At 37.2% G+C, this 26,839-nt stretch overlaps 1 protein-coding gene across 5 annotated transcripts in view; it reads right to left on the bottom strand.

The window, feature by feature from the left end:
- AGBL4 (ATP/GTP binding protein like 4) overlaps positions 1–26,839 on the bottom strand; it is a 1,474,608-nt gene that overhangs the window by 755,079 nt on the left and 692,690 nt on the right. For all 5 annotated transcript variants that reach the window (XM_031934116.1, XM_031934120.1, XM_031934122.1 and 2 more), the window contains one exon: positions 17,920–18,014. In XM_031934116.1, coding sequence (XP_031789976.1) covers positions 17,920–18,014 — 95 coding nt within the window. The remainder of the gene's footprint in view (positions 1–17,919; positions 18,015–26,839) is intronic.

Genomic DNA, 26,839 nt, shown 5'->3' with positions numbered 1-26,839 from the left:
ATCTTTATTTTATAGTAATTCATATAATGTATACAGTAATAGATGGACGGCTCATTCTCTAAACAATCATCCAAAAATAACATTTAACAAAGTAACTCATTTTGTTAATAAGTAGAGAATAATGAACCCAGAGTGTAGTTTTTGGCAAGGGTCTAGAGTACAGACATTGTGTTTTTTTATTTGAGGGAAGACCTATATCCTCAAACAAGTGTGGCTGAGTTCCACAGAGAGTGAGAAGCCTAAAAAGGCTCACCTGTCAGAGAACATCCCATATCCATGTGGAGAGCCTTTTAATAGTGAGAACTTACAGCAGGATTTAGTAGTCACATTTAGCTGCTATTGATCTTAATATATTGTATATTACATTTTGTGCTTTATCAGTTAAGACCTGGGCCTTTAGACTTAGGACACAGAAAAATAAATTTCAATAAAAGAGTGAGTTGAATCTCAGAAGGTTTTAAGGTTGAGCCTTTAAGTTTAGGAATGAAGAGTTGGGTACCTGGAAATACCAAGATGGTAAGAGAAAGGAAAATATTGAATAAGAGGAGAGTATCACAGAATGGGGGAGGAAGCGAGACTTGGTGATATAATGGGAAGGAGGAGGATTTATCAGTGCAAATAACAGTAATGACATTTGTTTCCTGTTTTACTGAATATTCTAAAGCTTCTTATACAGATATATGCATAGAAGGTTTTCTGACAAGTGTAAAAGCTTATGTGGGGCAGTCGTTTTTCATTTTAGTTCCTTCTCAGCTGTTATGTTTTGTTTTTTTGATGCTTTCTGTTGTGTTTGAAATGACTTCTTACAAGACTAACTACATACTTTGTGAGGCCTAGTGCAAAATGAAAATGTAGGCCTCTTTTTCAAAAATTATTACTAATTTCAAAATGATAGCAGAGTATTAAGCTGGGTATGCGACCCTTCTAAATGCAGGGTCCTGTATGACGGCTCAGGTTGCATGCCCTTAAAACCAGTCCTGGATTCTTTCAGTTCTCTGGATCTAAGCAGCTGTTCACTGAGTGTTCCTAAATTAGGTCATTAATATTTCTTATGTATTAAGGGAAATAATTTTAGGCAGTTTTACATCAGTTATTGACAATCCCTTCTTATCTTTCTTCTCTTCCCCTTGATGTCTGCCCATTGATTCTGATAGTAACATGCTGTGCTACTGATGACAATTTCAGGGAGTAAGCATGGCAATAAGGAGTATGACGATCTTTCTCTAACACTGATACAGGCTTTATTATTAAATCATTGTGTGATCTTGGGCTTAATTTGACTTTTATGAATTTCAACTATCATGACTGTTAAAGGAGAACATCTGCCATACTACCAAAGGACAGTTGAGAGGATCAAATATGCTTTGCACATAGTATATGTTCAGAAAATATTGGCTAAAGAGACACAAATCTGTATCATTGACTCTTTCCTGTGAAGTCTATGCTTTCTTTCTCATCGGGAAGTCTATTTCATAAAGATGCATATACATCCATTAAAGGGACTTCAGTCATCAGTAAGCAAATAGAAGAAAAGTGGACGAAACAGAAGAGTAGGGAAGGAGCTTTGAAAGGTCACACACCAGGCCTGATCACACCAAATTACAATTGGCTGGCTGGACGCCGTGGCTCACGCCTGTAATCCTAGCACTTTGGGTGGCCAAGGCAGGCAGATCACGAGGTCAGAAGATCGAGACCATCCTGGCTAACACAGTGAAACCCTGCCTCTATTAAAATACAAAAAATTAGCCAGGCATGATAGTGGGCGCCTGTAGTCCCCTCTACTTGGGAGGCTGAGGCAGAACGGCGTGGAACCGGGTAAGCGGAGCTTGCAGTGAGCCCAGGTTGCACCACTGCACTGCAGCCTAGGTAACAGAGCAAGACTCCCTCTCAAAAAAAAAAATCCAATTGGCCTTGGGATTTAGCCGTACCAAAAAGCTCAGTTTCCCTCTGCTGTGCAACCAAAATAACATGGGGCCAGCTCTGTAGCAGGCCCTGTGCTGGACACCAAAGGTAGAGAGAGAAGTCAGACACAGTCTCTACTCTCTAGAGATTCACAGTCCAAAAATGGTTCACTTAGAAAAGGAGTAAAAGGAGAAAGTTAGGTTGGGATAAGTTGATAGTGAATTGTAGCACTGAGTCTTTTAATAAGGTTCATGATACATCCAGCATCTGAAGAGCGTACATGTATGTGCATGTGGTTGTGTGCCCATGTACAAATGAATACTTCTCTGTGTGCTTACACTTGTACATGTAATAAAAGAGCAGATACTGGGAAAGTTATTAAAAGGAAAGCAAAGTAGTCAGATGATGTCAATGTGATAACAACGGAAAAATAAGGAGGGCCGTAAGACTCACTATTGACTCTTTTCATTCACTAGTTTATTCATTCAATCAACCAGAATGTATTGGGTACATCTACATGCAAACTACTGAGTGAAGAATTATGCACACATCCTACCTTAAATATTGAATTTATTTAAGTTTCTTTCTTGCCCACTAGACTATAACTTTCTCAAAATCAGAGACCTTATGTATAGCAACATAGAAAACATCTGTGGAATTGAATTGATAGTGAAGAAATAGAAATTATCTTCTCTTGCATATCTTAGAATGCTCTGCTCAATATCCCATTCTTAAAAACGGAAAGGGCCACAACTGCAAAGAAACACGCTACTTAGCTTTCTCCAGCGATAGCCAGAACAAAATACTAAGGAACCATGCAGAGAAGGCATTACACAGGCTTCCAGTCAGGCGGATTAATCACAGAGTTCCACCAGTCCCGAGGTGGGACTGCTTCACGCTGATCCCACTTACCTTAACAATGATAGGCTCTCCAGGTGGGGTGAAGCTAGAGAAGCTGCCAAACTGGCTTTGGTAAATTATTTTCACATTGGCACAGCTCACAGAATTCAGTTAACTGGAAGTTAATTTTCAGTAGGCAAACTCTGGTGTGAGCCAACTATGACATAAGCAAACTGGATTCCCTTGGATTATAGGGTCACCTCAGATATATGTTCCATTTCCTAGGGGATATAAGGGCTAGTGGTCACCAAGAATCATATTTGACTCTCCTATCTAGTTTACTGCAAGTCAATCCAGAGCCAGTAGTGTCTGAGCTACAGCAATGAAAGGTGCTCAGTACAAAGAGAGCAATCAATCAGCTTGAGAACTAGATTCACATTAGTACTGGATTTACTGACTGGTTTGTAATAACTAGACACCATGTTGAGTGTTTTATGTTATCTTCTTCTATTTCTCAAGATAATTTGAAGTTTAAGGATGAGAAAACTGAGGCTCAGGGAGATTAAGTAGCTTGCCTGTCTTAGCTGGAAAGTAGAACTAGAAATGAAACCTAGATCCATCTGTTAACAAAGTCCACACTCTTTCTTTTAAGTATCTTTAGGCAATGCAACAGCAGGCCAAAGCAATCTATTAGTGCCACACATTTTCAATTCATTCACATTTCCAGCCTTAATGCATAGGGAGATGAGATGCAAAACACCAAAATCCTGGAAAATCAGTGTGTGCATAATACTTAAATAAATTTTTATGATAATGAAAGGATTAAGGTGCACAAAGATATTAATATTTAGGGAAATTAGACAAAATTGATTTTATCTACTGTAAGCAATATTGAATATTTAATGATCCTCTCTGTAATTATGCCTATTGGAGCTGCTATGGAAAGCAAGGGGAGTCTCTTCTCACACTATAGCACATCTCTGGAGTTGGTTTGAACCATCACCCATGTCTTACTAACAGCAAATCTCTATATCCTTCCTTAATGTCTCTCCTGATCTCCAGATTTATAGGTTCTACCACAGCTAGATGCTTTTGCCTGAATGTTTCAGAATTTCTTGTGCAAAAATGGACACATTTCTTTCTCTCGCTTCAAACCTGCTTGTCCTTCAGTAATACTTATTCTTTCACCAACTCTGTGAATGGCACCGTCTTCTACTTTAGCCCCTAAACAAACAACTAAGAGTCTTCCCAAACTCTTTAGTCCCCCTTTTTCCCAATTACTAGGTCCTTCCTTAAATTCAAATTTCTATCTTTGAAATATGTACATGTCCTTTATAGTTGTCTTAGTCCATTTGTGATGCTATTAACAAAACAACTGGCTTATAAACAATAGCAAATTATTTCTCACAGTTGTGGAAGCCAGGAAGTTCAAGGTCAAAGTGAGGGCCGATTCAACATCTGGTGAGAGCCCTTTCCCTACTTATAGCTTTGTCCTCACATGGAGGAAGAGGTGGCCTCTGTTAGAAGAGCACTAATCCCATTCACCAAGGCTCCACCCAAATTACCTAATCACCTCCCCAAAGATCCCACATCCTGTTACCATCACCTTGATAAACAGATTTCAACACATGAATTTTGCAGAGATACAAACATTCAGACCATAGAATACTGCTTATCAAATTTTGTAATATTTATTTTGTGTTTATTTAAATAATATTTGTTCCCTCTATTAGACTTTCAGTTTTATAATAAGAACAAAATCTCTTTTTTCTCATCATTTCATCCTCTGCATCAACAATGATGTTGATACACAGTAGGCATTCAATTATAACATGTAGATAGAATGAACAAATCAATTTCTTCCTTGCTATCCCTGGTGCCACACACCTAAATTAGACTCATAACATTTTTTTTTCACCTGGGTTACAACAAATGTGTCCTAACTCATCCCTGATTCATCAAAAAAAGTCATCTTCCATTCTTCTGCAAGAATAAGCTTTCTCAGGTGCATATCTGATCACTGATCCAGTCCTTTTTTCCCCAAGAGCCCATTCAATCAAACAGCTTGCAAGTTGGTATACCCTCACCTTGTAATGAAAACCACTCTGTATTATAAAGTAAGAAGCCTTATGTCTATGTGCAGTAGACTTCTGTAGCTTATTTAGCATATTCTAAAATTTCTTACATCACAAACCCTCTGAGGAATCAGTTTTATGGTTTATGTAGAAATAATTTTAATACAATATCAGTATTTTCCTAGGTGCAAAACTGAGTTCTGATCTCATCATAAGACCCCTGGCTTAGCTGCATGACATTAAACAATCACTCAGTATTCATGGCTGTAGTGCTCTATTCTCTAATCTTCAGCCATACCTTTATTATGCTGGGAGCAGGAGCTTGGAGCTCCTGTTCAAGAGTCTCCTGTCATCTGCAGTCTATGTTGTTGCAGATTACTCCCCGTTCCTTCCTTATGTCCTACCTACCCTTCTAGCACTCAAGTACATGAGAAGCCCCAAATTCAAAGATCTCTATCCCATGATATCCATAGCATATTTTCATGTGGCATTTATTGTCTTACATTAGAACAGAGGAACATGTATCAGTCCTGTCTTCCTTAAAAGCCTGAAAATTACATAAGCACAAGGGAAATATGTTATTAATCTTCATGTATATAAAATACCTAGTACAGAGAAGGCATTCAGTAAATATTTACTAAAGTCATACTATAAATATTTTGTGAACACTTGTTATTTGCCAGGCACTGTTCTAGGTGCTTAGGATACATCAATACACAAACTAAAGATTTCTAACTTTGTGAAACTTACATCTTAGCAGGAGAAGACTGGCAATAAGCAACAAATTTTAAAAGTAAATTATACATGTTTATTTGAATATGTAAGGCTATAACAAATGAAAAATAGAGCAGGGTAAGAGAGAGCAATAATGGTCAGGTGAACATGCTTTGAAATTTTCGATAGGATGAGTAGGGTAGATGCCATTGAGGAGAAATAAGAGTAAAGTCAAAAGAGGTGAGGGAATTGCTATGTGAATATCTGAGTTAGAAACTTTCCAAGCAAAGGGAACAGCCAGTGCAAAGGCCATAAGGCAGGATTGTGTCTGGCATGTTTGAGGAACAGCAGTGGTCAGTGAAACTGGATTGCTGTGAGCAAGAGGGAAAGTGGTAAGAGATGAGGTGAGTAGAGGTGTGCAATGATGTGACTTGTGTTTTAAAAGATCACTCCACTGTAGAGAACAGACTGTGAATACAAGGGTAAAAGCAGGGGTCAGTTAGGAGGTCATTGAAGTAATTTAGAAGAAAGATGGTGGTGGCTCAGTTCGGTTCAACAACATTCACAGGGCATCTACAGTTTCTGGCTCTCTGAGGGTATGAAGATGGCAAAATTGTCTCCTCTGAAGGAACTCACAGACAGCAATATGTTCCTAACCTAATTTCCAGTCTCATCACCTAGCACAGGACCCAAGCTCAGCTCATCTTCTCCATTCTCAGCACGCAGTATAACAGCCAGCCAAAATTGCTCATTATTTTCCAAACACACCATGCTGTCTCATGCCTTTGCAATACCCTTCCTGTTGCCAGGGATCCATTTCCCCAGCTTGCTAAACTCACAAATTGCAACTCTTTCTTCAAGACTCAACTCAAAGGCCAATTTCTCAGATAAGTTTTCCCTAACAACCTGTGAAGAATTGGCTGTGCACCTTCCTCTTTCTTTCCCTGGCATCCTGTGCATACCATGAAACAAAGTGTATTATAAATAGATTCCTTTTAGACTGTAAGCCACAGATACATGATTTATTCGATGTCTACATCTAAGAAAACTATCTGCCTTCAGTAGCTCTTTACTAAACACAGAAAAGAAGTTAGAAAGGAAGAACATTTTTTAAAAAGAGTAAGGAAGGAAAGAACTAATACAAGTCATTTATGAAAGGTTGCCAACATGGTCTAGAAAAACTACCTGCACATGGTCCTGTTTAAAGAAACAACTGGGAGCAAGCAGGGTAAGAACTATGCAGGTTCTCGGCATATTTCTCAGCAAATGTTCAGCTCCAGAAATAGCCTTGAAATTAGGGTAGATGACATGGTCAGTGGGAATCAGTCATCTGTAAAATTCTTCTGATCGGAAAAAAATATTTGCATTTCTTGATCAAATTCAAAAAAAGACTTGTCAGTATTTGGGTCCTGACCTTCGAAGATTGCCTGAGCTGTAATGAGGACACAAATATGCTGAGCAGGACAAATGAGTAACCAGATCTGCTTTGGGAAGTGACTTGGCACTGGCTGGGGCTGGCTCTCATAGCACTAGGCCAACACCAGGGCTGAGAAGAGGCTGAGAGGCTCTGGAAAACTAACCATGCCTGGTGTGAAGGATAATGTCTAAACTAAAGGCACGTGTGTAGGGAAAGCAGCTGTCGTGCTGCAATGGGTGACTCACCCCACCTTATCTAACTTAATCTACTCAATTACACCAAAAGCTAGATATAATAATCTTTTATAGACACAAAAATTGAGGCATAGAGATATTAAGCAACTTGTCAAGAGCCATACTGATACCAGGTAGAGCCTGTCTTCACACCTGGGTCTGTCTTCATATCTCTTTCAGTTCAGGACTGAAGCTACTCATGTAGCTGCTCAGCTTAGGAGTATGGCTTTGGCCTGAGAGGAGACTCAAGTTCCAGACATGGTTCTGTCCACCTTGCTTCTATGCCTCTAGGCAGATCATTTCTCCTCTCTGAGCCTTGTTTTTATCATTTGTTTATTGAGAGTTACGGTCCAGTGATCATTAAGGTCTTTCCAAAGTCTGAAAATCTATATTTAGTAAGAATTTTAAAGATGCTACTTTCTTCTCTCCTTCCCCCTCCCCCTTACCATAGACCCACAAGCCCTCTCAAGAAGCAGTGTATAAATAATCTTTTTATACTATCCAGTTTGGAAAGAGAAGTTTAACAAAGGGTAGAGCCTCCAGAGACATTATCACTGTTGATTCACTCAGAACTACATATATCCTCCCCACATTTAGTGTCTTATCCACTTTGTTTTTCTCAGGAAAACTCACCCTCTGCCTAGCAAAAGAGAGCTGCCTTTATGTTCCTCAATTCACTCTTTTTAAATCTATCTTGGGGTTTCAGTTGCACTAAAGAACGCTATTCAGCGTGTAATTGGAGGAAATATAATAGAAATATTGAAATAAAAATAATATTCTCCTTAATATATTCATTTTAATTGTTCCTTTTCTTCTCACTAGAGTGAGTGGGAGGTTATGCCTTCTATTTCAGTTAACTCTTCTTTCAATGACTGGGTACAAGAACTCTCCAGAGAGCACAGTATGAAAATCATCTAGAGTGGACAACCTCACTGTGCTCTGTGTGAGGAAATGGTGGCTCAGAGAGGTTAAGTTACTTACTCCTGGCTCATTCCATGAGTTAGTAGAGACCCAGAGATAAAATATAAACTCAAGTCTATATTATCTCTACCACACTACCCTATTTCTAGTTGAACATGTTTCTTTTTCTCAGGTCAAATTATTCATTTTGAAGGATTGATTGAATGATTGATTGATTGATTAAATGGAGTCTCACTCTGTCACCCAGGCTGGAGTGCAGTGGCACGATCTTGGCTCACTGCAACCTCCTCCTCCCAGGTACAAGTGATTCTTCTGTCTCAGCCTCCTGAGTAGCTGGGATTATAGGTGCCCACCACCATGCATGGCTAATTTTTTTTGTATTAGAAGCAGGGTTTCACCATGTTGGCCAAGCTGGTCACAAATTCCTAACCTCAAGTGATCCACCTGACTTGACCTCCCAGAGTGCTGGAATTATAGGTGTGAGCCACCACACCCAGCTCATTCTTAAGGATTTCTAGAGTTCTTCATTTTATTACATCTATGGCTATAAAGGGCTCCTCTCCTTTTGTCTTCTCACCCCTCATTCAATCTCTGGGAAGTCTCAGATCTTTCTGGGAATTTTGACATTCTAGAAAATATTTGTATCATTTTGGGACATTTTTGTGGAGAGAGGGTAGTTAGGTGAAGTAATGTGGGTTTTCTTTTGTTGCTTTTTGTTTGGAGATAATTCAAAATTCTCATGAATTTCGAAAAATGGTTCAGAGAGGTCTTGTGTGCTCTTCACCATGGTTCCCCCAAAGTTTCTCCAAAGGCTGCATCTTTTATTAGTATAGTACAATATCAAACAAGGAAATTTACATTGGTACAATATGTGTGTATAGTTTTATGCAATTTTGTCACCTGTAACCACCACCACAATCAAGATACATAATTATTCCATTGCCAAAAAATCTCCCATATGCTACCCCTTTGTAGTCAGTGATATAGTTTGGTTGTGTCCCCACTCAAATCTCCTTTTGAATTGTAACTCCCACAATTCCCACATGCCATGGGAGAAACCCAAGGGGAGGAAATTGAATCATGGGGGTGAGCCTTTGCTGTGCTGTTCTCCTGATACGGAATCATGAGATCTGATGGTTTTAAACAATGGGAGTTTTTCACACCTGTAATCCCAGCACTTTGGGAGACTGAGGTAGGCAGATCACAAGGTCAGGAGGTCAAGACAATCCTAGCTAACACGGTGAAACTCTGTCTCTACTAAAAATACAAAAAAAAAAAAAAAATAGCTTGGCATGGTGGTGGGCGCCTGTAGTCCCAGCTACTCAGGAGGCTGAGACAGGAGAATGGCGTGAACCCAGGAGGCAGAGCTTGCAGTGAGCCGAGATCGTGCCACTGCACTCCAGCCTGGGTGACAGAGCGAGACTCTGTATTAAAGAAAAAAGAAAGAAAAAGAAAAGAAACAAAAAACAAAAAAAGGGAGTTTTCCTGCACAAGCTCTCTCTTTGCCTGCCACCATCCATGTAAGATATGACTTGCTCCTCTTTGTCTTCCTCTATGATTGTGAGGCCTCCCCAGGCATGTGGAATTGTAAGTCATTAAACCGCTTTTTCTTCCCAGTCTTAGGTATGTCTTTATTAGCAGCATAAAAACAGACTAATAGAGTCACTCATCCCTTTTTTCCTCAATATTACATTTTATATATTTTAAGTCCTTTTACCTTTCCACATGTAATTGTGTTAAATATTTCTTCTACATATACTGAGAACCATGTCAATGTTATAATTTTTGCTCCTATATAAGGCATATTTAGAATACACAGAAAAAAGGTTTATGGTATTTACCTACATTTGTATTCTTTTTGTTGTTGCTTCTTCCTGATATACCAAGAGTCCTTTTAAAATTTTCTTTCTGTTTGAAGAGCTTCCTTTTATCCATTCTTTTAGAATAAGTCTGCTGGTGACAAATACCTTTAGTTTTATTTTATCTAGAATGTCTTGATCTCTCTTTCATTCTTAATGGATATTTTTGCTAGATAAAAGGGTCCGGGTTGACATTCTTTTCTTTTAGCATTTGAAAAACATTGTGCCACTTTACTCAGGCTTCAGTAGTTTCTGATGTGAAGTCTGCTGTATTTCAGTTTTCTCCTATTGATAAGGTATCATTTTTATCTTATCGTTTTCAAGATTCTTTCTTTGTCTTTAATTTTCATACATTTAATTATGACATTTCTTGGCATGGATTTTCTGTTTGAGGTTTCCCTGGTTTCTCAAATTTGTAGGTTTATGTGTTTTGCAAAATTTGGGATGATTTCATCCATTTTAAACATATATTTTTAGTCTCATTCTTCCTATCTTTCTGAAACTCCAATGGCATGAATGCTATAATCTTTTGTTAGCATCCCATAGGTCCCTGAGGCTCTGTTCATTTTTCTGTTAAGACTGTTCTTTTCATTTTTGTTTACAGTGGGTTACTTCTGTTGTTCCATATTCAAGTTCACTTATTCTCTTCTCTGTCTTCTGTACTTGGCTATTGAGCCCATCCTTAAGTGGGTGGTGGAAAGTCACGTTCCCCATGTGATCTGACACCATGAAGAGGAAGGAGGGAATTTCATTCACCCAGCAGAATGAAAGTCCTGTTTCTTATTTTTTTCTGACACCACGTACTGGGGAGTGGGATGGTGGCAAATACAAAAGTCTATGCTCCCCACTAGCCCTTTGTTGGTGAAAGTAGAAATGTGGATGCAGTTTCTTTCTTTTCCCCATTGTGTTTGGCTGGAGTAGGTGATCACTGTCTCACAATAATCTCTCATGCTAGACTGCCCTTTTTCTGGTCCTTTATTTAGCATGAAAATATTTTGGGAGCACCTTTTATTTTTCTGTACCTGTAGCATTTCCAGGTTGCCAGCTTCTCCAGCAACTATTTTGGCATATATATGGAAAAAAGGAAACCCACAGAACTCACACAATACCATTTTGTAGGTCCTAAGGAACCTAAGTAGTCTGCCCTCTTCTCTCCACCTTTCAGAGTTTTCTATGTTTGTTTCATAAATGCTGTGCATAGTTTTAGCTGCACTCTAGAAATAGAGGGAAGTGTGTCTACTCCATCATGTCCCAGAACCAGAACGTAATATTTTACCTTTTTTTAATGCATTTTTGAAAACTTGATTTTATGGCATTACATTAATGCCAATATTCTTAAGATACAAAATTTAAATGAAACAACCACAAAGATCATTTTATAGCTCCTAAAGTAACCATTTTTTTCAATGCCAATTTTTAATGCTGTCCAAATTACAATAAAACTGATGCAGTAGTAGACCAATAGCAACATTTTAAATTAGTACAGCATTTTTGGAGAACATGTATAATAGGAGTTTATAGACATTAACCTTACAGTCTATCTCTTAGAAGCTGCTTGTAAAAAAATTTTTAAAAACCTAAAACCTATGTGGTATTTATTATCTATTATACTTTAGAAAAATATGGAAAATCTAAATACCTAGCAACAGGAATATGATACAGGAAATCATGATACATTAAAAAAGTAGAAATAATTATTATTCAAACATGGTGTGATTAACACTTAGAGAAAAATATTAAAATTTTTTTGGATACAATGTCAAATGAAAAGATCAACATACAAATGAGTATATACATTTAGTTATTTCTGTGTTAAATGTGTGTAAGAAAAAAACTAAAAAGGAAAATGTAAAATGAAAACTAATCATTAGGTTTAGTGGAAGATACTGAATTAATTAATTTATAAATAGATATTTATTGAATACCTGTTATGTACCAGGCATAGTTCTAGATGCCAGAAATATAGAAGTGTATACAAATGACAAAAATCCTTACCCCTATGGCGCTTACTTTGCAATATAGGGGGAGACAGGTAATAAAATAAATAATACATTATAGTTTGTTGGATGGTAATAAGTGCAATGTAAAAAATAAGACAGAAAAAGAGAATAGGTATGTGTGGAACAGAGGGTGTAATTTAATTTTAAATGTATGACTTTTTCAGCTGTGAGAAAAAATTAAGTATGACTTTGTTTTACAAAATATTAATTTATAAATTTATAATTTCTTAAGAGAAATATAAATTTTTATTTTTAATAATAGAGTAAAGCCCCCATTATTTCAGAAAAGACACCATTAATTTCAAAATTTTAAGATTTTGACAGGAGCAAGGCTAAACATTACTACATTAAGATTTATAGAAAGTATGGATCCATTGCTATATGTATATATCTCTATCACTGCATTTCATTCAAAGATTGTTAAAATTATGTTTACTTGCTGTCTATCCCATAAGCCTATATCTTTTTCATTTAATTTTGTAGCCAAATGTTTGAGAGAGCTGTCCATATTTATTGTCTCCATTTCTTCATACATTCTCCATCCTCCAACTCACTCCTTCATCCACACGCCTTGGCTTGAACTCCTACCACCCACCAGATCACTAAAAGTGCACTCACCAAAGCCTCTCAAGACCTCCATGTCACTACATGCTTTAATTATCTTTGACCTAGGTAGTAGTTGGCAATATTAGTCCCTCCACCCTGTTAAATAAGACTTTGCTCTTTGGTTTCCTGACACTACATTTTCTTTTCTTTTTTTCCTATCTCTGTGGTTAGTCCCTCTCATCCTCCTTTGTGGGCCTCTTATCCTCTACCTAGCCTTTAAATGTAGAGATTTCTCAGAGCCATATCCTAATCTCTCTTCACATGGCCTCCCTGAGAAATCACATCTTCTCCTACCATTCTGGTTATCACCTGTAGACAGATGACACCTTAATCTGTACTTCCATATTCCTCTCTTGAGTCTCTTACCAATATACTGTTCTGCCTACCTGACATCTCCGCTTGGATGTTTTCCAGGCACTTCTAGCTTAATGTTTCCCAGGCTAAACTCATCATCTCCCCTATCCGGCCACATCTTTCTAAACTGTTTCTCCTCCTATGGTCCCTACCTTCAGTAAATGACATCATCCCTTCTGTTGCTCATGCCAGAAAATCTGGGAACCATCTAGGACTCCTCCCTCTCTTTTACTCTCCACATCTAGTCAACCACAAACTTAAATTGATTCAATCTTCCATTATCCCTGAAAACCATCCACTGTTTTATCACTGCTGTTACCACCTCAATCCATCATTGGCTGTAGCCTAAGGTATATTGCAAAAACACCCAAATACTTTTCATCCTCTCCAAAATATTCCCCATTCAGCAAGACTGATCTTTCTAAACTGCCAATCTGATCATGTCCTGCCCCCATTTAATCCTTTTAATTTATTTTCATTGTCATTATAATCAAGTCCTACTCTTTAGCTTGATTTTATAAGGCTCACCTCAATCATCTCTCCAATTACTTTCTCCTCAGAATGTAATGCTTCAATAATGCTGGCCTTTTCTCATCAAAGATAAAATGTCCTCTCTCACTGTTTTGGCCTCCAAATGCATTCTGTTTCAGCTCTCAGTATAAACAATACTTCCTAAGGAAGGTCTCTTATCATTGGTGTATATGAAGTCTTAAATGCTATGTAGCATTTAAATTATAACTGTTATTACGAAGTTCTCATTAAAACAGTTATCTACTAGAGTTACATATTTAATGTTTAGCATAGTAGACTATATGCTGTGAGACCATGAAATATATCTCTCTTGTCACTGTTATGTTTTAATGCCTTGCATAGTTCCTAGTTCATTTTAACCACTCAGTAAGCAGTTATTGATAAGCAGGAGGGAAGAAAGAGAGGAGGGAAAGAAAGAACAAATAATAGTCAGTCTTGGGTGAATTACAAGAAAGGAAAAAAACAGGAAATTTGTTTAATAACATACTTCAGACTTTAAAAAGTATTTACACATTCATTTCACATTTGTTTCTTATAACAACACTGGGAGAAAGTGTTATTATGTACTTTTTACAGTGAGAAAGTGGGCTAATGAAAGAGGTAGTATGGCTCATCATGTTATTTCTTCCACCTGAAATCTCATTTCCTTAATTTTATCCACTTTCCATTCCTTGAGATATAGCTGAAATATCACCTGCTCCTTAGCATGTCTCCTTTTCTCGTCACGGCCTTAATAGTATAATTTTCTATATCTTCTCTAATCCCACTGCATGCTTTATGTGCCAATGATTCTTAGCACAATGTTCTCTACATTGTACCTATTTTTGTGTTTCATTCCAACCTCTAAAAAAGTAAAATCTTTAAAGAAAGAATCCTAATCATCCTGATATTAATCACCACAGGATCTAGCACAGATTAGATGATCAATAAAAATATGTTAAATGGAGGCCATCTCTGAGATCTAGTCCAGTCTTTTCAATCTACTATAATGAAAAAGCCAATTCAGTAAGTTATTTCAGATTATCCAAAGGCCACACAATAGCACGCTACTCCTTGCTTCTTTTTGTCTCCTCTTCCAACATCCCCATGATAGAATATGGGAGGAACAGTAAACTTGGACTTATGTGGTTTCTAGCTGGTGCTAACACTTACTAGTTATGTAAATACTCCCAGCCTCAGTTTCTGCAGAGGTGAAGATACAGTTCCCAGCTGTCTTGCAATGCCAGTTCCTAGCAGTGTCTACCACATAGCAATGAACACTCTTAAGAAATATTAATGATACATGAGTCTTGGACACTGTTAAGAAATATTAATAAGTTATGACCATCAGAAATCTGATGCTACAGAGCCCTAACCACAAATAAGAGTGAACTAAAACAGGCAGAAAACTTCTGAATCTTCCAGCTTCTCCAGTGAAGATGAAGCTCTTCACTGGAGCTTCATCTCTAGCTCCAATGAAGCTAGAATGAAATTCAGCTTCATTCTAGAAGCTGAATCTTCCAGCTGCTAGATGTCCCCTCAAGGGAGAACAGCCTTGAGTGGCCACACATTTATATAATGGTTTGCCAGTTGTATCTCATGTTGATTGGCTTTCTATAACTAATTAACTACCGGTCTATGCTAAGACTTGAAGGCCTTGGTACCTGTTAGAGCCCCCTATAAGAGGTGAAGAAGAATGTTTGTTCACCCTGAAAAGGTGAAAAAAGGTGTTTTCCATATATATATGTAAATACACATATATATACACACACACATACATACATGTATGTGTATATATATACACACACACATATGTGTATATTCCAAATTTTATATATATATATATATATATATATATAGTATCCAGGAAATTTCAGATTTCTAGTGTTTATCCTGAAGTAGGAATTTTTCCATTACTTATTTGGAATATCAAAGGAGGTAATACCCTAGACAAGGAAAGTATTACAAACTTTTTTTGTTATAGTGTTTGCCTTGGTATTGGGAAAGCTAGAATTAGAAAGACACTGGAGAAGATACTATAAATTTGAGATCTACAAGGTATTTTTCAGGTTTGAGTTAGGCCATTGCCGAGATTCCTAAATTGGGATAGACTCCTTGGAGCCAATAAAATCTAATATTCTGAAAGCCCATAGCCACTTCCTTATCAAATCCTGGGAACATTTATGATAATGGCTGCTGGGCGATAGGTTCAGGTGTAGGTAACCTACTCAAAGCATAAAAGAAACTCCTAGACACAGAGCACCAACGTGGAAGAAAGGATGTTCAAAATACAACAGTAGCAAGGAGAATAACAATTATGATTTGCACAGATTAGTTAATAAAAATTCTAAACGTAAAATTCCCTTTTGGAACAGATATTTTATAGCATATTCATCCTGTATCCCAATATCTAGAACAGTGCATAGCATATGAAGGTGCTCAATGAAGTCCTATGAGGTTAAAAAAAAAAATCTAAACATCTGGCTTGAGGAAAGGAAACTCTGAAGCAATGTAAGTTGCTTTGTATCCAAGTTCTGGGGATGGTAAGGTAAAAAATAGGAGATATTACATATACAAAAAATGTGATGTGTTATAGTACTTTATGCCTAAGTGGCTTAATAAACTACAACAAACTCAATTCTGAAACTTTAGGCTCATTCAGACCATTAGAGGAGTCCAATGACTGGACAATGGCTGCTGCTGAGTGCCTGCCAATATTGTGTAAGAGCATCAACTTAATTCTAAAGCATCATAATCCAAATGCAAGGACCCGTTATTTCAAAATCTTGTCACGAGCCCTAGCAGAGAAGACACAACATAGTTCATGAGAAAAAAGAAGCAAAGTGAAATAATTAAGGCTTATGCATCATCAAAAGCACAAAAAAAGAACTCCAGAACTTAACACTTGGAAAAAATGGATGATTATTGTTGCTGTACAAGATCCCAACACAGAATATGGAAAAAGATATACAATGTCATTTTGAAGGCCCTCATGAGCAAATCAACAGTGATGTCCTTTTACTTGCAAGGTTTAAAGTACTCATCTATATATATGCCTATTAAAAGAGAAATGATTTCTATTATTATCTACTTGGGCTGGAACCAGAGAGTCAAAGCAAAGGCCTATCCCTTGCCCAGAAGGACTGAGAGAAGGAGCAGCAGATTAGTTTATTTGACACAGGAAAGCAAAAAATCATGCCCAGGGAGATATTTTTACCTTTCATAAACAGTTTTTATTATTGTCATCAAATGCCTATACTTTTATAAACCTGAGCTCTTCAGCCCAACATTTATAGAAAATTGCCAAGTATCATTTGGAGATAAAAGCACAATTCAATATTTATGAATTGCTAGTTTTCTATAAATATAGACATTTGGAGACTATCTTCTCACTAGTCATTAATATTTGAACAGAGATCAAAACTATAACAATATTAACAATTCCTTGCATTTGTATAGGGTTTTATATAATACTATTAATAATAGATGCCATTTGTTGAGCACTTAGTAAGTGCCAGGCACTTTACACATAAATTCTCATAACAAATTCAGTTCATTTTAACAGGCATTCACTTAACACCTACTGTGTGATAGATGAATAGATTAATAATATTAGGTTTTTGTCTTTGAGGTCTTTCATTTTGTTGTACTCAATCAATGTTTGTTGAATGAATAAATGAATGAATGAATTGGTTGAAAAGGTATTATGGGGTAACATAAATAACACAGGGCACTCTCTTACTCTTCATGGTCTTAATAAAGTACTTAACTTTTCCTTGCCTCAATTTTTTCATCTGTAATATAGGGATATTTAAAAGTTCCTTTGTAAAAATGTGGAAATAGTAACAACAAATATAAAGCATCTGACCCAGATGGCTTTTTAGTAAGTGGGGTAGTTACTATTACTAGTATTATTAATATTATTACCATTATTATTACAATTATTAACCAATCCTATCCAACTCCCCTCCTCCTCACTATAGCAATGGTACAAATAGAAATTTAAAATACACACACAAAACACAAAAACCATGCAAAGCAAGAGAAAGCTACTGAACTGCAGCTCCTAATGTCCTCCTAGGTTATTACACATAATCTATGCTTAGGCTAGGAAAACAAAAGAACCAACTTTATTTATGTTTCCAAAGATACCATGATAAAAGCCAAACAGGACAGGAAACTTACCAAATAACTGACTGTCTTTTCTCATAGTTGAATGCTGATCATTCCAAGCATAGGACCATATTTCCAACATTCTCAAGAACAGTACCCAAAGAATGGCCATACAGAAACCCATCTTCATTCTTCTCAGTGACAGTAAGTCTGATCCCCCTCTGTACAGCAGATAAACTTGAGCTCTGGGTAAAATTTTCTTTTTCAAAAGAATTATTTTTATTTTTGGGGGAGTCCATTAGTAGGTGCGTATATGTATGGGGTCTGGGACCAATTTTCTAACCAGGAAGGAGTCTCATTCTGTAGATCACTTACCATTTTGGTCTGCTGGTAGATTTCACCATAGGGGCCATCCCATCTCTATAGAGACTCTTGGTTTTACTGAAGTTAACAATGTTGAAAATGACCCTCTGAAAAAGAAAGAGGGAGAAGTTCATCTTAAGACTATGCTATGCAAATTGCAACTTCCTGATAATTAAGACAGGAAATAAGAAACAGGGTTAAAGGCAGCCATATGGACTAGCAGCCAACTGTATAGTGAGAATACACAGTGCTCATGAGAATGTAATGTGTTTGTGCCAGCTAAGCATAGTAATTATGCATTAGCTCTGGAACCTGGAAACTTGAATTTTAGTACCAACTCTACTGCTTTTGAGTTGTGTGGCCTTGCCAAGCTACTAAACATCTGTTTCAGTATCCTGATCTGAAAAATGGGAATAATAACAGTACCTACTTCATAGGACTCTGATGAGAATTAAATTAATATACGTACAGTATTTGGAACCATACTTGGTACATAATGAATGTCATATAAGTTTTAGTTATTATTAATTGTACCCTTTCTCTTGGCTGACCCAGAATTTACATAGAAATAAATCATATTATCATCAGGGTAAGAGCAGTACATTTAAAGTTCAAAAACACTAAAAACAGTAACTAAGAACAAAATTGAAATTAAAAGATTCTACAACTACTTGAAACCCCTTTGACTAGAACTGGAGGATATATATCCTCTTCTGTACCCTCTTTGTTATTTTCTACTAGTGGTCGGGGTACTAGGCTCAACTCTAATCTTAGCATACGTTTATAGCGCCATAGGTACTTGGGTAAATCTCTCCCCATCTCTGGGTCTTATCTTTAAAATGAGTGATTATGACATTCTAGATGCCTTTCCAAGAGGATAGTATAATTTTAAAAGATCGGATCTTTGTTTTAGCAAACAACTTTGTGGTAACAGGGGAGGGAAGATTGTGAAAGAGAAGAGAAATGTGATAAAAAGACACTTGAAACCACTGAAATAGTCCAAAAGAGAGATGATGAGAGCTACAGGTAGAGCATCCAGAATACCTCGAGAGAAGAAAAGATTTCAAGAGGTTACCACAGGCTAGCCTTTCTATCCAGGGACAGTGAAAAAAAAAAAAAACCATAAAAATTCATGTATTATTTTATTCAACAAATATTTATTGTGTGAGGTATTATATAGTATCAAGTGACAGTAATTTTATATACTTTTTTAAACATTGGAAATATTCTCCTATAACCATAAAAAATAAATATGAACATCTTCATTTAATAAATGTGGAAACTATGGCTCAGAGAGGTTACCTAACTTGATTGAATTCATACTAGTAGATGACAGACTTGATATTTGAATTCAGGGGATAAACTGATAAGATGTCTATGATTTTTACTCTTGAGTTAATCACTAAGATTCCAAAATTCCATAAACCTAAACAAGTCTATTTTCCAGGGGCAAAAAATAAATTTAATGGTAATTATTCAAGTCTTTAAAATTTTGTTTTGTTAAAAAAGAGAAAATCAAAACTATTTCCTCTGACCTCATGTTTAGGACTATAATAAAATGCTTTGTCCCATGAAATAAGCTTTGAGGGATAACTTGTGTTTTCCTTTCTCCCAGAGACCCAGCCATTTACCCCATCTCTAGGCGTTTTAGTTTCAGGCCTCTCTTCTGTCATTAAATTAAGTCATCGAGAATGTCCAAGGTTGTTCCATTATTAATAACCTAGACCTGCCTTTTGTCAATTCAATTACTTCACTCAGGGACTTGGCTAGTATCTGATTTAAGAAAATCAATATTGAGGGGACAAATGGCCTTTGAACCTAAGAGGGCATAACCCCCCCGCCCCCTGCCTGGTTTTTTTTTTTTTCTGAGATTCCAGTTGTCAGATCCATTTCCAGTGAACCTGGAAGCCATACTGCACTTTCAGGATCTAGATTATTGATAAATACAGAGAGAAAGCTAATAAAGCAATGATGTAAACATGTGAAGCTAGAACAAAGAAATGAGAAATAAAGTGAAATATACACTGATCATTCACATCCTACTGTGTGCCTAGGAAATTTCCCAGGTATTTTAAATATGCTATATTATTTGCTTAATCCATTTATAAATAAGAGTTTATTTTAGCCCAGTTTTAGATGTGAGGAAATTGACTCTTAAACAAAGTGGCTTGTCCTCCAAAAATTCCCAGCCTATTGGTAGAGCTAGGACTTAAATCTTAGGTGTTTTGACCATAAAGATCATACCCTGTCTATAATATTACATGGAAACAGTAACATCATTTCTTACCATTCCCTGTTCAAGTATTGTTTATGTTTTCCAGCCATTTAGCAACATCGCTTGTGGTAGAGAGATTCAAAAGTATATGAAAGCAGACAGTACAGGAAACACTGAATTTCCATATTTTATACTTAATCATTAGTTTTTACTCAAAATGAATAAGAAGACATGGCATCCATAAGATAATGGTAACCACAACAATAATAATAACAATATCTGAGCACACACTATGTATCATAATCTGAGTTAAGCACTTCATTCACATTAGAACAATGTTTTATATATTAGAATAACCTAGTTGTAAATTAGAATCACTCGTATAGCTTTTAAAATGACAGATGCTTGGGCCCCACCCCAGAGAGTCTGATATTTGATGCATTGTCTCATTTGTTTTGAGGATAATGAACTTTTTGAGACAGGAACTATTTGTCACCGCTTATTTACAGATGAGGGAGTGGTAATGTGATTAAGCAAATTAAAACCATATAACTAATAAGTAGCAGAGCTAGTATTTAAACCAAGTCTGTTGCCTCAGAAGAATAAGATTATAGACTTTTTAGCCAGATACACTTGGGACTGAATCCCAGTTTCACGTTCTGTGAGTTTAGGAAAGGTAATTCTTCTTCTTCTTCTTCTTTTTTTTTTTTTTTTTTTTTTTTTGGACATTGATTGTTTACATCCAAGACTGAGATGGTGACAGTATCCTACCACAGTTGTTGTAAGAATCTATAAGATCATATAAGTAAATCACCTGGCATATTGTATCTAGATCTAAACAGGTGTTCAGTATTTATTGAGCCTTTCTCTTCTCATCAATAAAGCCAGATCTTTGGGTACATTACAGTGTCTATCTTCCTTTAGATTAAAATTTTAACCTGAGCTTCTTGTTTCAGTAATATGGTGCTCTATCAGAGTTCTGCAAATAGCGACCACAGTACACTGTTAGTCTAAGAGTAGGTATAACCTTCAAGGCAGTCATAGGTGAGGAATGGAGTACAGCCCATTCTGACCAAGGGGCTTATAGTGCTACTGAAAATGTGAAAGTTCCATTTCAGGTATAGGCCAAAGAGTGGTCCAATGTGGGTAAAGGTATCGTGAACAGCCTGTGTGCAGTCCTAAAGAGAGGCTTTGATTCTCTGTCTTGTCATATATACAATACTTTTGTCAAATCATAACTACATTTCCCATTTAATATTGTTCATGCTAGTTGCAGGGATTATTCTAATGGGATTACAACAAGCTAAAAAAAGCTTATGCACAGCAATGAAAACTATGAACAAAATGAAGAGACAACCTCCAGAATGGGAGAAAATATTTGTAGACTATCCATCCTACAAGGGATTAATAAACTGAATATATAAGGATCTCAAAAAACTCGATAGCAAACAAAATTAAAGTAAAAGTGGGAAAAAGACATGAATAGACATTTCTCAAAAGAAGACGTACAAATGGACAGTAGGTATATGAAAAAATTATCAACATCATTAATCATCAAAAAATGCAAATCAAAACCACGAGATATCATCTCACCACAATTAGAATAGCTATTATCAAAAAGACAAAAAATAAAATATATTGGTGAGGATGTATAAAAAAGGAATACTCATATATTGTTGGTAAGAATGGAAAGTAGTACAGGCATTACAGAACACTGTATGCAAGTTCCTCAAAATACTAAAAAAAGAACTGCCATGTGATCTAGAAATCCCAACACTGGGCATATATCCAAAGGAAAGGAAATCAGTACATCAAAGAGGTATCTGCACTCCCATATTTATTGCAACATTATTTACAATAGTCAAGATATGGAATCAACCTAAGTGTGGATCAATGGATAAATGGATAAAAAATGGAATATTATTCAAAAATACATACACAATAAAATGTTATTGAAAAAAGGAATTAAACCCTGTCATTTGCAGCAACGTGAATGAAACTGGAGGTCACAACATTAAGTGAAACAATCCAGGTGTAGAAAGACAAATATTGCATATTTTCACTCAGATGTGGGAGCTAAAAAAGTAGATTTCATAGAGGTAGAGAATAGAATGCTGATTACCAGAGGCTGGTAAAGAAGTTGGAGGATTAAGAGAAGTTAATTAATGGGTACAAAAATACAGATGGATAGAAGGAATAAGTTTTAGTATTTGATAGTACAGTAGGAAAATTATAGTTAATGACAATTTGTTATATATTTCAAAATAGCTAGAATAGAATTATAATGTTCCCAACACAGCAAAAAGATAAATGTTTGAGGGAGAGGGCAAGATGGCCGACTAGACTCAAACAAGTGGAATGGCTCCGATGGAGGGACTCAGATGACTGGCAGGCTTTAAACAGATCTTCAGAGGGGGCACTGAGAGTGGATAGAGGAAAGACACAGAAGCTGGGCTGAAGGGGGAAAGAGCTGGGAACCCTGAACAGGTTACCACACACAAGAACTAATTTTTTTTTTTTTTTTTTTTTTTTTAGGAGATGAAGTCTCATTCTGTTGCCAGACTGGAGAGCAGTGGCACAATCTCAGCTCACTGCAAACTCCACCTCCCAGGTTCAAGCAATTCTCTTGCCTTATCCTCCTGAGTAGCTGGGACTACAGATGTATGCCACTACACTTCACTAATTTTTGTATTTTTAGTAGAGACAAGGTTTCGCCATGTTGGCCAGGATGGTCTCGATCTCTTGACCTCATGATCTGCCCACGTTGGCCTCCCAAAGTGCTGGAAGTATAGGTGTTGAGCCACTGCAACTGGCACAGAACTCATTTTTTGAACCACAACAGCTCTGGGGCAATGGAGTTGCCCACTTTCACAACCAGCCTCTGGAACTCTGGCAGGAGGAGAACCCTCGACCACCATGGACAATTGAGGTGGCAGGGAAAGCTGCTTTGAGAAATGATAGAAGTAGCAAGCCAGCTGATGTGGAGCTCACAGGGTTTGGTGCAGGACCATCTCTAGTGGAGCGCAGCCAGGGACCGCCATTCCCCTAGGCTTGACTTGGTCCCATAAGAGACTTTATCGCTAGGGGAACTATTGGTCCTGATCTCTGCAGAACAATCTTCCATATCAGATGGGGCTAGTCCAACCTGAGCACCCTTTTGTCTGCTGGCCATTCCTGGGTCCCTGGCCATTCCTGGGTTCCCAGTCTGGTCATGTCTGCTTACAGGACAGTCTTGGTTTCCCTGGGGCCGCAAACCATATCTTCTGTGTGAGCAGACCATGTCTGACTGGTGAAGAGCTCCAGTGAGGCAGCTTCAATGGACATGCACCAGCTGCACACTCCATCCCCATACTGCAGCTTCGCCTTGGCCCACGGCAACTCCCCACATCACTTTGCTGGTGTGTGTATGCATGGATGGATTTTGTTTTACTTGCCCTTCCACACACATAAGTGCAGTCTGCTCCCTCTCCCTTGCTAATAGCGATTGCAAATGGAGTCTTGGCGGGTGCAGAGCACAGTGGATCCTCTTACACCATTAGCAATTACTCTTGCTTCAGGGGCACAGAGAAGACAACCAGACCTGCGCCAGCCCCAGAACCCCATCCCAGGCCAACATCACCTCCAATGCAACCATGCACAGTCTCCAGCAGGGGTCCTGCCTCCTCACAAACTTCATTGTCTTGCCACTGTAGTGAATGCCTGCAGGGAAGCAGGCACCCCTGCATCTGCCAGCACTCCACTGCAGCTGCTGTACCTCAGTTCCCCCAGAACAGTGAACTCCAAAGCTTGAGCAGCTAGAGAACAAAGTTGGGGCCTGATACAAGACCCTCAGAGTTAGGGCACACAGTCCAGGAGTTGGGAGCTGAGTGTTGGCTCTCTAAAATCTACAAGAAACGAAGCCAGTTGGCTAAATCCACCTTATACCACGAGCCCTCAAGGTCATCAAACAGGATAAAAAAAAAATCCAAAGGTCAACAACCTCAAAGACTGCAGGCCACAAAGATGAGAAAAATCACTGCAATAATGCTGAAAACTCAAAAAGCCAGTGTGTCTTCTTTCCTCCAAATGACCACATTGCCTTTCCAGCAAGCATTCAAAACTGGACTGAGATGGCTGAAATGACAGAAATAGCATTCAGAATATGGATAGGAATGAAGTTCATTGAGCTACAAGAGTACACTGAAACCCAACAAAGGGAAAATAAAAATCACAGTAAAATAATGCAGGAGCTGACAGACAAAAATAATCAGTATAGAAAACAAGATAACTGAACTGATAGAGCAGAAAAACACACTACAAGAATTTCCTAATGCAATTGCAAGTATTAATAGCAGAATAGACCAAGCAGAGAAAGGAATCTCAGAACCTGAAGACTGGCTTTATGAAATAAGACAGGCAGACAAGAATAGGGAAAAAAGAATGAAAAGGAATAAATAAAACCTCCAAGAAACATGGGATTATGTAAAGACCTCAAATCTACAACTGACTGGTTGTCCCTGAAAAAGATAGGGAGAATGGAACCAACTTGGAAAAATTATTTTAGGATATCATCAATGAGAACTTCCCCAACTTATCTAGAGAGACCAACATTCAAATTCAAGAAATGTAGAGAACTCCAGTAAGATATTTCACAAGAAGATAATCCCAAGACACATAGTCATCAGATTCTCCAAGGTTAAAATGAAAGAAAAAAATGTTAAAGGCAGCTAGAGAGAAAGGTCAGATAACTTACAAATGGAAGCCCATCAGACTAACAGCAGAACTCTCAGCTGAAATCCTACAAGACAAAAGAGATTTAAGGCCAATATTCAACATTATTAAATAAAAGAAATTTCAACCCAGAATTTCATATCTGACCACATTAAGCTTATAAGTGAAAAAGAAATAAGATCCTTTTCAGACATACAAATGCTGAGGAAATTTGGTACCACCAGACCTGCCTTATGAGAGCTCCTGAAGGAAGCACTAAATATGGAAAGAAAAAACTATTACTAGCCATGACAAAAACACACTAAAGTACACAGGCCAGTAACACTATCAAACAACCACATAAACAAGTCCACAAAATAACCAGCTAACATCATGATGGCAGGATCAAATCCACACATATCAACACTAACTTTAAATGTAAATGAGCTAAAAGCCCCAATTAAAAGACACAGAGTGGCAAGCTGGATAAAGAACCAAAACTCAGTGGTATGCTGTGTTCAAGAGATCCATCTTACAAGCAATGACACATATAGGCTCAAAATAAAGAAATGGACAAAAATCTACCAAGCAAACAAACAAACAAACAAAAAAACAGAAAAAAGAAGAGGTTGCAATCCTAGTTTCTGAGAAAACAGACTTTAAACCAGCAAAGGCCAAAATGACAAAGAAGGGCATTACATATGGTAAAAGGTTCAATTCAACAAGAAGATCTAACTATCCTGAACATATAGGCACCCAACACAGGAGCACCCAGATTCATAAAGCAAGTCTTAGAGGCCTTCAAAGAGACTTAGACTCCCACAAAATAATAGTGAGAGACTTTAACACCCCACTGACAATATTAGACAGATCACCTAGACAGAAAATTAACAAAGATATTCAAGACCTAAACTCAGCACTGGATCAAATGGACCTGATAGATTCCTAAAGAACTCTCTACCCAAAAACAATGCAATATACATTCTTTTCATTGCCACATAGCTCATACTCTAAAACTGATCACATAATTGGAAGTAAAATGCTCCTCAGCAAATACAAAATAACTGAAATAATAACAGTCTCAAAGACCACAGTGCAATCAAATTTGAAATCAAGACTAAGAAATTCAATCAAAACCATATAATTACATGGAAATTGAATAATCTTCTCCTGAATGACTTTTGAGTAAATATCAAAGTTAAGGCAAAAACCAAGAAGTTCTTTGAAATTAATGAGAACAAAGATATAACTTACCAGAATCTTTGGGACACGGCTAAGACAGTGTTAAGAGAGAAATTTATAGCACTAAATGCCCACACCAAAAAGTTAGAAAGATCTCAAGTAAACAACGTAATATCACAACTAAAAAAGAACTAGAGAACTATGAGCAAACATATCTCAAAGCTAGCAGAAGACAAGAAATAACCCAAATCAGAGCTAAACTGAAGGAGGTTGAGACACAAAAACCCAAAAGATCAATGAATCCAGGAGCCACTTTTTAAAAAAGTAAAATAAAATGGACTGCTAGCTAGACTAATAAAGAAAAAAAGAGAGGATTCAAATAAACATAATAAAAAATGATGAGGAGTATATACCACTTACCCCACAGAAATATAAACAACCATCAAAGACTATTATGAATACCCCTATGCACATAAGCTAGAAAATCTAGAGGAAATGGATAAATTCCTGGACACACATACCCTCCCAAGGCTGAACCAGGAAGAAATTAAATCCCTGAATAGACCAATAATGAGTTCTAAAATTGAGGCAGTAATACATAGCCTACCAACCAAAAAAAGCTGAGGACCAGATGGATTCACAGCTGAATTCTAGCAGATATACAAAGAAGAACTGTTACCATTCCTACTGAAACTATTCCAAAAAATTGAAAAGGAGAGAATCCTCCCTAACTCATTCTATGAGGCAGGCATCAACCCGATACCAAAACCTGGCAGAGATAAAAAAAAAAAAAGAGAGAAAGGAAGGAAGGAAGGAAGGAAGGAAGGAAGGAAGGAAGGAAGGAAG

This window comes from Piliocolobus tephrosceles, chromosome 1 (genome assembly GCF_002776525.5).
Source record: "Piliocolobus tephrosceles isolate RC106 chromosome 1, ASM277652v3, whole genome shotgun sequence".
NCBI lineage: Eukaryota > Metazoa > Chordata > Mammalia > Primates > Cercopithecidae > Piliocolobus > Piliocolobus tephrosceles.
This window is presented reverse-complemented; position numbering and strand designations above follow the sequence as displayed.